Genomic DNA, 12,367 nt, shown 5'->3' with positions numbered 1-12,367 from the left:
GGAAGACTTAGTGCAGAAAAAAAAATGTAAAACACCTCATTAATGATTTTTATGTTGATTACATCTTGAACTGATAATATTTTGTATATCTTGGGTTAAAAATAGATCATTAAATTTATTTTTTACTTATTTAATGCGGTTACTAGAAAACTTTAAGTTTCATACGTGGCTTGTGTTATATTTCCATTGGACCAGAAGTGGAATGCAAATGACAATTAGAGCAGAGAACTGCGGAAGGTCAGAGGAGGCACCCAGCTCTGACTCCCTTGGACAATTCTTTCTGACAGATCTGGAGCGCGGCTTGGCGGATCTGAGGGTGCTGCTTAGGAGGCTGTTCCTGAGGCTGCAGGAGGACAGAAGAGTCTCTCAGATTTAGTCCTGACTAGGGGAACTTGGTAAAGTTGCCAGACTTAACAAATTTTAAAAAAAATCTGGCAGCCCTTGACCCCGGGCATACGCAGTGGTGTAACTGCGTTTGAGACTCATTCTCTTCATTTGTAAAATAAGAGTAATAAAATACCTAACTCAGGAGAGCCTGATGTTAAATTAAAGATTAAATGAAATTGGATAAGACTACTAGGGGACAGGGCCAGCTCCGTGGCCAAGTGGTTAAGTTCGCGCGCTCCGCTGCGGTGGCCCAGGGTTCGGATCCTGGGCACGGACATGGCACTGCTTGTCAGGCCACGTTGAGGCGGTGTCCCATATGGCACGACTAGAAGGACGTGCAACTAAGATATACAACTGTGTACAGGGGGGTTGGGGGGAGATAAAGCAGAAAAATAAATAAATAAATAAGATTGGCAACAGTTGTTAGCCCAGGTGCCAATCTTTAGAAAAAAAAAAAAAAGACTACTGGAGTACATATTTAGAAAAAAAAAAAAGACTACTGGGGTACATATTTAGAAACTTAACCCTAAGAGAACGAAGTAATGAACATAAGTTGGGGAACTTTGCAAACATGTTCATCTTTCTTTCTTGAGCTCCCAAAACACAGCTCAGGCTGGTGTCAGAGGAGACACCGACCCCCGCCTGGCAGTGAATGGGGTTGCACCTGGATTGGGATCCTCCATAGAGTTATGGGGGTGGGGGTGGTTTATAAGCCGAAGGGGGGGAAAGAGGTTAATTATGAAGCACGTCAAAGGTCTTTCCATTGTCACTGTGGTGCTTTGTGTATGCCAAAAATGCCACAGCACTCACAATGCTGCTACCTGTGGAGAGAAATGTGTACCTTTAGCAGGAAAGAAATTTGTAGAACTTGAATGTCACATAAAACCCCTGAAATTAGCTCTATTAAGTAAATTGTCACAAACTCAAAATAAGTCTAATTGTGTCATTTATCTAATTGCAGATGAAAATGTAGTTCTTTTTTTATGGGTATAGATGGCTTGCATTCCAAAAAGAAACTTTTTTCCCCCAAGATTAGCTTTCTCCCTGTAAAAAGTTGACCATGTTGCTATTAAGCGTAGCAGAGGACAAGGACTACCGTATTTCTGGGATTTTCATTTCCCACTACACGATCAGGCCCTGAGAGATAGAACTAATTTTTTTAACATGATGTTTCTTTTCATCAGAATCAAGTTTAAACTGTTTCAGGTTAGGCATGTGAAATCTACTTAACTAACAACTCTTTAAGAGAAAGATCAAGCCCAATTTGCTAATACAAGATTTTTTTATTTCTGCATTAAAAGAAAAAAAATCCTTGAGAGAACCATGTCAAAAATTAAAAATTGAAAGGAACACTGGCAGCCTCCCCATGTGCCTAATTTGGCTTTGCTGAACGTATGACCAAATTGAAATGAGAATGACATCCAGGATTTTCTCAACATCTTTATTTCTTCACCTCATTTCTCACTCTTAAGAAATTTCCGAGTTCACATGCAGGAGGGAACACATCTGTATTGACCACGGCATCCTCGGACCAGGTAGAAATAGAAAAATGGTGATTTTAGATTCTAGTTGTGAATGAACTTCTGCCACAGAAGCAATTTGTCATAGAAACCCAATCTAATGAATTTAGGATTAGAAAGGACCATGAGGCCCCTTTTGTTGGCTAATTTACTAACAGGTTATTTTTGCTCATGCCCTATCTTGCAAATAGTAATGATACAAATCTTAGATGGGAGAGAGAAGGAGGCTCCTTGGCCATTCCCTCATCTTCTCTTGAATAAGGCAGCATTGCACATAGGCTTCAGAATTCTCTTTCTTTAAGGAGATGCCAGAGGGCAGTAGAGAGAGCACCAAACAAAGAGTCAAGAGACCAAGGTTCAAATCCTGGTGCAGCCAAGTCATTGGTTGTCATGACCTTGGGCAAGTCATTCACCTAAGCAGGGCTCAAGGTCATCAACTGTACAGCAAAGGTCTGGACCAGATGACCTTTGAGCCCATCTTGACTGCGGCTCTGCCATTCTGATGTGATGCAGGAAAGGAAGCCAAAAAGATTTCTCTGAAAGGGGATTCAGGCAAATGGGGGAAGAATATTGAGATGACCCAGTCTTCCCTGGTACTTGGAGTTGAGCTGACAATTGTCCTGCTGTGAGCTGGGTTGGTGCAGTACCCAGGCATTAGGTACCACATGACTTAGGTTCAAATCATGCCTCCACCTCTTACCAGCTGCATGTTACTTCAGCTCTCTGAGCCTTATGTCTTCATCTGCAAAATGGGAAAATGATTCACACAATGGCACTGATGTAATGATAAGATGACCCAAGACCCAGCAGGAAGTGAGACACATGTTTTGCGCGTCTCCTATGTGTCCAATACTCCCAGGTCCCTGCCTCCTTCATACCGACAACACTCTCTAAGCTTGGTTTGGTCACCCCTCTCCCCAGAGATGTAGTTATAGTGGCTGAACGTGCAGCCTTGGTTCTATAACTAGCTGCCCCACCCACCAACCCTATCAGTTTGGGCAATTTCCCAGCACCTTTCTACTTCCATTCTCTCATCTATAAAATGAGAAGAATAATGGCATCTACCTCCAGATTTACTGTAAAGGGTAAGTAAGGGAATGTATACGAAGTTCTTAACACAGTGTTTGACACTGAGTCAGTACTTTACAAAAATGCTAGCTTTTTATTCTAGCTAAGAAGCTCAGAGAGGTAAATTAGTTTGCACAAGGTTATCTGCTTATGAGTGGTAGTATTGGAGTTTGAACCCTGATGGGAATGCAGCTGATTTGTCTCAGGGACCCAGGTCAGGGAGATGGCTCCTCATTTGCCTTATTGGCTCTGTTGCCGTCTCAGGCTGCCTGGCTGTGGGCTCCAGAGTCCCATCAGAGGGCTCAGTGGAAGCAGTTTGTTGGGGGCTGCCTGGGACTCAGGAAGGGAAATGAGTCCAGATCCTCCTTCCCTCGTTCACAGCAGCAGAGGGAGGAAACGTGCCCAAGGACCAGAGTATGGCCAGTGCCCTCACTGCCACCGCCCTGAGTCCCGTCACCACTCCCTCTTGCAGAAGTCTGTTTTTCATGGGAGAGTTCTCCCTCTTTGTTCCAGCACACGTTGCACATCTACCAATCGATATGACATCTTATCCTCTAAAACATTCATAATGTCTGCTTCCTGGGATGCCGGTGGCTGCACGCTGTGTGCCGCCTGCCTCACCATTCCTTTGTAGTAGGTGGTCTGTCCACCAGCCCCCTCCTTAACAGGGCTGCTGGTTGCTGTTCTTTAAAGAAAGACAAATATTGTTTGGGTTGTCAACACTGAATGACAAGCTTCGGGGGGGAAAGAAAGATGTATTTAGGTATATGTGTGTGGATTGTGGGGATGTGTTTTACTATCACAAAAGCTCCTAAAATCCCAGACCATGATTTATTTGCCGAATAAAACTGACTGATATTATCATTCTCTAAAGGTATTTTGATCACATGGGTCCTTTCTTGGAGAAAGAAAGGCTTTTACTTTATTTCTTTCCCCGGAAAAACAGCGGCAGGAACAGGGTAGCCTGGGGTGGGAAATGATTCCCTGTGTGGCAGATGGCTCCGGGAGTGTGTTTATCTGCCTGAGGATGCACTGGCTCGGTGGACAATGGGACGCCTGGCCAGCATCAGCAGTCCTCCAGGGCACATTCCTGCAGACTCCACACAAGGGAAAGAAAGTGACTGTAAGCACGCGTATCTGTCTTGCGTATTGATCTGCCTGGTGATGCGGAGAGCAAGGGGGCCTTGTTAGAGGTCACCTGAGCACACCTGACACCACACACCCACAGTGTCAACAGTGGCCACCTGCAGTGCACCCACTGCAGCAGCGGGTGCAAGGGGACAATAGGGATAGAGGTGATACCAGCTTGGGGGCCCCCTGCATGCTGAAGCTATAAGAGCCCCGCTTGTTTCCTCCCAACACAGGAATTGATTAATCTCGTACCACTTCCCACTCACTGTACCGTCCTGAGACTGTCAGGAGAGTAGATTGATGCTCTGGTTCCTTGTATGGATTCTTCTTGTCTCGAGTACACACTGCTCCCTGGTCCCAGAGCTGCCTCATGTGACTGTCACCTTGTGCTCATGGCAGACATGCAGGAGGGGACAGAAACCCTCTCTGCTTTTGCAAGGGAGTAGAATGAGGAAGGCACAGACAAAACCTGTGCTGAGGACCATTTTAGCAGCATGGCTGGAAGATAAGAGAGTGCAGGTAGAGCGGGGAAGGCAGGTGCATTTCCCCAAAGCCCCCTCTCATTTCCAGTGGTCCCGCCAGGTTTCTAGTATCATATCCATGACTCATCCTTCCTCATCTGTGTAATTCCTGGTTCAATAGCTTTGCAACCATTTTAGAAGCTGCGAGCCAGAAGTTGGATGCAGGCAAGTAAGTTTTCAGAGCCTTCTTGGGAGATAGGTGCACAAATCCCATTACTAGTAAAGGGATTTGTGGGCGTGACTTCCCTGCAGTGCTTTGAAAACTCATTCCATTTAGTGGGTTGCAATACAGTGAGGGGGGAAATAAGAGAAATCACTTCACCGAGGAGGTCTGAAGGGATTTTTTTTTTTAACTCCTTTAAGATTTAAATTTTTTAAACTCCTTTAAGACTTAAAGCATTTCCAAGAATGTTATCCCTCCTGGTTTTGTTTGCATCTCTTCTTTTAGGCAGAAAGTAATTTTGGCACTGACACCGTTCCTAAAAGGATAGCATTAATACACTGTAGCGGGCCCCCCCCTCTTTGAGGAAGCAGCACTGTACTCTCCTGCATCCCCAAAGGATGCCAAGCCAACTGACGGAGGAAAAAGGCACCAAACATATTGATTGTTAGCCAGGCTGACTGTAAATTGAAGTTGCCAAACAGATTTATTTTCTATTGTCAATGGAGATTCTTTTAAGTTAAATAGCAAACTGGTTGCTGACCAAGGACATATTTATAGAGGACTAGTGACTGCTTACAAAGACAAGTGTCTACTCCTGAGTGAGTCTTGACAGTATTTAGTAAATAATTCTGTAGCCACCTGCCCTGTTCAGCCTTGGCGAAGTCAAGTTTCACTTAGAGAAACCTGCTGGCCTCCAGTGAGGACTCTGAGTGAGTCACTGGCAAGAGAGCATGGAGTTTGGGAGCTCTGACTCTGTGGTTCCACGTGCCTAGGTCTAAATCCCAGATTTCCCATTTACTGGCTGTGTGATCTTGGGCAAGTCACATAACCTCCCTAAGCTTCGATTTCCTTATCTAGAAAATGTAAGTTATATGACCACCTCCCTGGATGACAATGGAAATAAATGAGCTTTCATCCTCTTTAGAATCCTCTGGTGTCATCCCATCTCAGCCAAATACAAGGCAAAGTCCCTCCAAGGGCACCCACTCCCCGCCACCCCATCTTCCAGTCACCCTGCACTCTCCTTTCTTACTAATTCCACTCCAGCTTCCAACACTCTTCCCCAGATGTAAGCATGAATTGCTTTCTCATTTCCTTTTGGTCTTGGCTCACATGTTACCTATCACAGATGCCATCCTTGACCAGTCTACATTTAGACAATGACACTTGCTATTCCCCCTCCCTCACACCCTGGCATTCCCTAACCCTGTGCTCTGGTTTTCACGTACACGTGTAGTTTCTGTGTCGCCCACTAGAATGTAAGTTCCATGAAAGCGAGGAAGTTGTTTTGTTAATTGCTTTATTCTTGGTGCCTAGGATACACCTAACACACAATAGGTGCTCAATAAATATTTGCTGAATGATAAATAACGAATAAGTGATGCAATTAACGTAATGAGCCAATACCTGGCACATTGCCAAAATAAATGTTAATTGTCGCCGTTCTCATTGAGGAGGTTCATTTGTGTGTGTTAATTTTCACTACTCTTTGCAAAAGTGCCTTTGCAGATTGCCTGTGCAAGTTCAGGGTTAGCATTTGTGCATTTGAGCCCTGATTATTCCACTGTGGTTCTCTCCTCTCAGCAGTGGCACTTCTGGAATTAGCTATATTTCCCACGGGAGGCCTAGCATTGTTGACTAAATTGGCTGATGCGGGGCCAGGGAGGCCCAGCCCTCACCCTTCCCATCATTCTGCGTGGTCTCTGAAGGAGTTTGACCATCATCTCTAAGGCCTTTGTGAATCTGACTGCACGCTGAGCCACAAGGCACACTAGGCGTGGCTCCCTCGTCCCGCTCCCTAGACTCTGCTTGGCCTGAAGCCTTCCATTTTGAAAGAGAAAGCCCAATATCTTCCTCCCGTTACTTATTGACAAGCCTGCTCTTTAAGGATACCCCACTGTTCCTGGGGGCCTGCTCAGCAAACATGGAGCATCCGTGGCCCCCATGTTTGCCCTCCTTGACAGAGGCTGAGCATCAATCTGGGAAGCGTTGCTGACATATTGATTGACTCTCTTGTCAGGCTGATCCTCTGCCAGCCAATGAACGTGGAATGTTCTAAGTGACACCCAGCAGGGCCCGCATATACCCTAATTACTGTTTCAGACAACCCCCATTCCCAGCTGCCACTTTCCAAGGTCTATAATCTTCGTCCTTGTGGTTCCTGGAGAATTCTGTTACCTGCAACCAACCCCTCTCCCTCACTTCTGCTTTGGCTCCCTCTGAGTATTTCTTTCAGAGCCCACCTGGCACAAAACCAGAAAACTTTAGTAAGAAAATATCACCCTGACTCCAGGCAGGTCTATTTATTATTCCTGCTGAAATGTGGGATCTGTGTGTGGTCTGTCCATCCTGCCTTGGTTCATTTTCAGCAGTCGATGAAAGTTCCCTCCAATTAGCCAGAGGGATACGTTCAGAGTTTGGCTGCCTATTGTGTTTTTAGTGGCTGATTTCCCAGCTGCCACCTGGATTACACGAGCTTCCACTTGGAGCCTTTCCCCGTTCCATCCTTGCTGACCCACGGAGCCCCATTGTTCCACCCAAGGCTCTCTGTGGAGTGGAGCCTGTCAAATCATGATAAATCGTGCATTTTGACTGTCGGTGGGGGTGAATGACGTTGGAGAGAGGGCCTCCCAAACTCATTTCACTTCTGACCCTAAGAGAGTCTGAACAGAACCTTTTGGGATGAGCTGCTGGAGCACTGTGGGGAGTGGAGAGGGGACCACCCCACTGCATCGAGGATGTCTTGTTAGGTAAAATAAAGGTTGGTGAAACCAGCATTCACCCAAAATCTGGAGATGAAGAAGCAATAACTCTGGCTACTCTGAGGCTTCTCAGCTTCCTGATTCTGAGAGCAGACTAAAACTGGAGATATTATGACATAGTGTTTAAAGAGCTATTTGTTGTTGTTGTTCACAGAAACAAATGTGGTAGCCCTAACTATGTCCTAATTCTTCCTGGCTTGGTTTTAGAAAGGATTCTGACCCAATAAATAAATAACTTCAAGGAATGGATGGAGACCTGTCATATAAAAATGGCATTTCTCACTTTCTTTATTAGTGAATGTATCAGTCAAAATAGTCTCAGGCATGCTGCTGTAACAAAGAACCCCAAACTCTCAAGGTCTTACAATAGCAACAGTTTATTTCTTTGCTCATTCTGTTTTCTATCCCTGGTCTGCCATGGCTCTGAGCTGCATTATCTTCACTCAAGACCCAGGCTGACCGTGTGGCAAAGGGAAGAAAGTGTGTGCTGCCAGGTCACATGGCCACATCTGAGTTCAACAAAGGGAGAACATATAACCCCCTCAGGAAGGGGTGCTGACTATAGACAATGGTCTTTATCGACAACAGGGAGACTATCATGAGTTTCAAGAAAGAGGCAAAGTTTGCTGAGATGCATTGCCCACAGAATTTATAACTAGATCTCTGTGAAATAGAAACCAGATAACCACTCCCCCTGGAACCCTCCTCTGATTCTGAATTCCCCTGTGATCGAACTTCACAGCCAACAGTTTCTTCATAGGTGAAATGGGGATTATGACAGTTCCTACATCAAATGTAAGCCGTGAGTCTTAAGATAATAGCTGTGGAATGCTTACTGGAGTGCTGGCCATGTGAGGTATTCAAGAATGGGCAACAGGGATTCAAATACTAATAATCAAAATAGCTTCTCTTGGGGCCAGCCCGGTGGCTCAGCGGTTAAGGTCGCACGTTCTGCTTCAGTGGCCTAGGGTTTGCCGGTTCGGATCCCAGGTGTGGACATGGCACCGCTTGGCAAGCCATGCTGTGGCAGGTGTCCCACATATAAAGTAGAGGAAGATGGGCTCGGATGTTAGCTCAGGGCCGGTCTTCCTCAACAAAAATGAAGAGGATTGGCAGCAGATGTTAGCTCAGGTCTAATCTTCCTAAAAAAAAAAAAAACACAACAAAAATAAAATAGCTTCTCTTGCAGACTCGTCCATATTGTGGCCAGCACTGTGGTATGCCATCCTTCACACCTCAGTACTGTGTATTTTTTATTTATACGAGTATAATGTCCTACAATCCAACCCCTGAAATATGCCCCCATGTGTCATTATCTATCCTAATAAACATTTATGGAGTGCCTTCTAGATTCAAGACACTCTGCTAGATCTTCCAAGGGTCGCAGATGCTTAACCTCCCTCTGGCCCTAGGCAGCCATTATTCTACCTGTAAAGGGAAACCCTTACAGAAAGTAAAGGGAGAGATTGACTGAGAGACTGATTTCTCAGCCCCAGCCATAGAGCAAATCGGTAGCAGGATAAGAAGCAGAGTTCTCCTTAGTCAGGAAACTCATTTACTTCACGGCTCCCCTGAGTCTTTATCCTAAGGACCCGTCAGTCCATCCCCATAGGCCAGAAAGATATTCTCATTTTCTTACTCACGAGAGAAGGAATAGCTGATCAAGAAAAATACCAACAAAAGCCTATTTCAGACATCCCCCCCAAAAAACAAGAGAATGTGGTTATCCCCCGATACAATTCTCACTTATTTACTTAACGCTCAATTCAACAACAGAAAATATGCCCGAACTTGAGTTTCATTTTTGTTGCATCGCTTCTGCCGCGAGGACAGAGCTTCTGCTCAGCAGATTTGGCTCTTCCCCTTTTTCCACCTCCATCTCACTTCCTAATTTTTCTTTTCACTCTGGGAGTTGTCTGAGAAGTTACTTGAGTACTCTGATCCTAACCCTTCTCACCCCCTCCGTAGTTTTCTTGTTTTCAGAATACGTTTTTTTTTTTTTTAAATAAAGAGACGCTATGAAACCCAAAACCAAAAAGGAGGGGGGAGGCATCTTTGAAAACAGAGAGAGCAGAGTTTCATGACTGCTGTCTTCATGTGCAGGAAGATTGGGAAAGTGTGTTCTTGCTGTTCTCCCACAGTGGATGGTTGCAATACGTTCTGCATCTTGGGATGATAAGATTGAGTGCTATAAGAGGGGAGAAGTTTTGACAAGAATTTTCATATTGATCGGGCATTGGGGAGGTTGTCATCTTTGCCTGATGGACCCACTGCTTCCTGTATAGACGTGAAAAATCAAAGCTTTGTGAGGCCTGAGCCCAAGCTGCACCTGCAATGCTTGTCTGTGTCTATTTTAAAACACAGATTCTCCTCAAAAGAACCGCATCGCCAGTGCAGCAGCAAGCCAGCTCCAGGCAAGCCCCAATTACCCGATAGTAACATTTAAAAAAAAAAGAAATCATTTTAAAATAGCTAATTCCTTGGCTCCCTTTACCTGGTAATTGCAAATCAGAAGCTCCCGTTATCTTGGAGCAGTCACGATTAGTTCTCATTTCCTGACCTCTGTACAGTGAAAATCTGTCATCATTTGAGGCAATAGAATCTGGTCTCTTCAAGTAAGTGACCTACATATAACAATAAACGGCAAGAGAAAATTAGGTGTTACTTTGACAGAAAGTGTACAGTAAATGTCACTTATTCTTATTAGTATGTATCATCTCAAAGAGTTGTAACAGTGGGGCTTGCACTTCAGACTAGTGTATAGAAAGAAAACATGGTTCTGAGATCGGGGGGTGTGTTAGAAAAAAGCAGACGTACACACCGGGACACCTTGCCACCTTAATCCGTGGCCATCAAGCTGAGCTGTATTGTTTGAAGACGGGTTTTTAACCTTAATAGAATGTGGCCTGACTTTAAGTGGTGGTAGGCATACAGAATTAATTGCTGTGTGAACAATCTCCTAAGCATTGTTAATTGCGTTTCCTCTTGTTAATTGTTTCTCCCATCCCCGCATCATACTCCTGGGAACCTTTCCCCATCAACACCCCTTTCTCTCCCGAAGTCCTGGAAACGCAGCAACAGCGGCAACCTGTGTCCAGTTGAAATGCCAGACAGACATGGTGCGGTTACTGTTTGGATGGGAAATATGTGCAAGAATGAACTCCTTATTTATTTGCAAATGAAGCATTTCTTAGATCGGGACTTTGAAAGAATACAGGCGTTTGGGATTTGTGTTTTATTCCACCCAGTCAAAACAACTCACCAAGAACCACCAGAAAGAGGGGTGTATTGAGCTTGCTAAACTAACTGGGACGGGGGGAGTTGGCATAGACAGAGTGACATGGAAGACCAGAGGAAGTTTGCATTTGGAGGTTTGAGGTGCACATCCAGTAACGCAAGAGTTTGGCAGATGGGCTTGTTTCCTTAGCAAAGAAGAGAAGACGCTTCAGAACTCTGTCTCCTTCTGTGCTGGGGTGAAGTGTGGGTGTGGGTGGGCGTGTGAGAGAGAAGGAATCGTAATATTTTCAGGAAAGGACCCCATTCCACCCCTCACCCCCGCCCCAGCTTTTTCCACAATGGGACGAAAGATATCCACTTATCAGGAAGAACGGTGGATTGGAAAAATATTTTTAAAGTTTGAAACAGTTAGGGAGGTGAGCTTCACAGTGGGCCAGCACTACTGCAGACGCTGCCGGCTGTGTTGGTATTTCCATGCAGGTACAGTCTGGGCTGAACCAGACCAGCAGGCTGTGCCCATTTGGGTAGACTCTTTTTGAAACTGATTTACATTTTGAGTAGTTTGGCGGAAATTATCCTTGTCGATGCCCCTGGACTACCAGTCAAAAAAGAGCTGCATCCAGAGTGTGGGGCAAGTTGGATGTGACAGAGAAAACCCTTTACAGTGATTCCCAGGGGGCATTTTCCCTCCGTGGAGACACCATTTGAAGGTCTGGGCTGTGTTTTCTCCTCCCTCCTCCAGCCATGAAGGGGATCTACTCCCCCTGAGGCTGTGAACAGGAGACCTAGCCCCCCAGATCTACAGGCTTTCTGTATTTAGCTAATCCCTGCGGCCTGGGACAAGCCATTTTTGAACTGCAGCTTCCTTAAAAGGCAATCGCTTGGAAAAGGCACCTGGCCCTCCCCCTTGACATTTGCATTGCTGAATTATCTATTCATATTTTCATTACTTTGTCTCTCCTGCAGCAATGCATCTGCTCGGACTCAATTGGCAACTCCAGCCGGCAGATGGACACACCTTTAACAATGGGATAAGGACCGGCTTACCAGGAAACGATGATGTGGCAACAATGCCATCTGGAGGCAAAGGTGAGGTTACAGCTGCCGCTTGCCCTCTTGAGGTCACAGGAAAATTCAGAGCTCTCGCCAGCTGGTTCAGGTTTTCTAATCCCAATCTTGGAAGGTGTGCAAAAAGGAGAAGAAAGGGGGAAAAAAATCCTTGCCTTTGCTAGGTGCCCCTGTTGAAAGCTGTTTGCTGTTCCTGTCTGTTAGCTGTGTTTGGCTGGAGTCCCTCGGAGCTGGCGCAGTGCCTGCTCAGAGCAATGTGCATACCTATGCTATCTGCAGCGACTGGCACGGTCTGGAGCTACTGGAAAGCATCCCAAGGCCTGGGCAGAAGCAGCAGCAACAGCAGCAGCTGGAACAGCGGCAGCAGCAGCAGGAGAAAGCCCTGCCTAATCAAGAAAGCCGAGAGCAGCAGGCAGCACATGCCACTAGACTGGAGCCCTCTCTGGAGAGGAGAGCTGCAGCCTCCCTGGGGAGGAAGTGCCGCCTGGCACGGCATGAAAGAGAAAGACT

At 45.7% G+C, this 12,367-nt stretch overlaps 1 protein-coding gene across 29 annotated transcripts in view; it reads left to right on the top strand.

Annotated features, from left to right (window-relative positions):
• Window positions 1–12,367, top strand: part of TENM2 (teneurin transmembrane protein 2) — a 3,416,041-nt gene that overhangs the window by 3,204,700 nt on the left and 198,974 nt on the right. For all 29 annotated transcript variants that reach the window (XM_070232931.1, XM_070232936.1, XM_070232935.1 and 26 more), the window contains one exon: window positions 11,756–11,878. In XM_070232931.1, the coding sequence (XP_070089032.1) occupies window positions 11,756–11,878 (123 nt within the window). The remainder of the gene's footprint in view (window positions 1–11,755; window positions 11,879–12,367) is intronic.

Source organism: Equus caballus, chromosome 14 (assembly GCF_041296265.1).
Source record: "Equus caballus isolate H_3958 breed thoroughbred chromosome 14, TB-T2T, whole genome shotgun sequence".
Lineage (NCBI taxonomy): Eukaryota > Metazoa > Chordata > Mammalia > Perissodactyla > Equidae > Equus > Equus caballus.
Note: the sequence above shows the minus strand (reverse complement) of the source record. Positions and strands in the feature narration are given on the sequence as shown.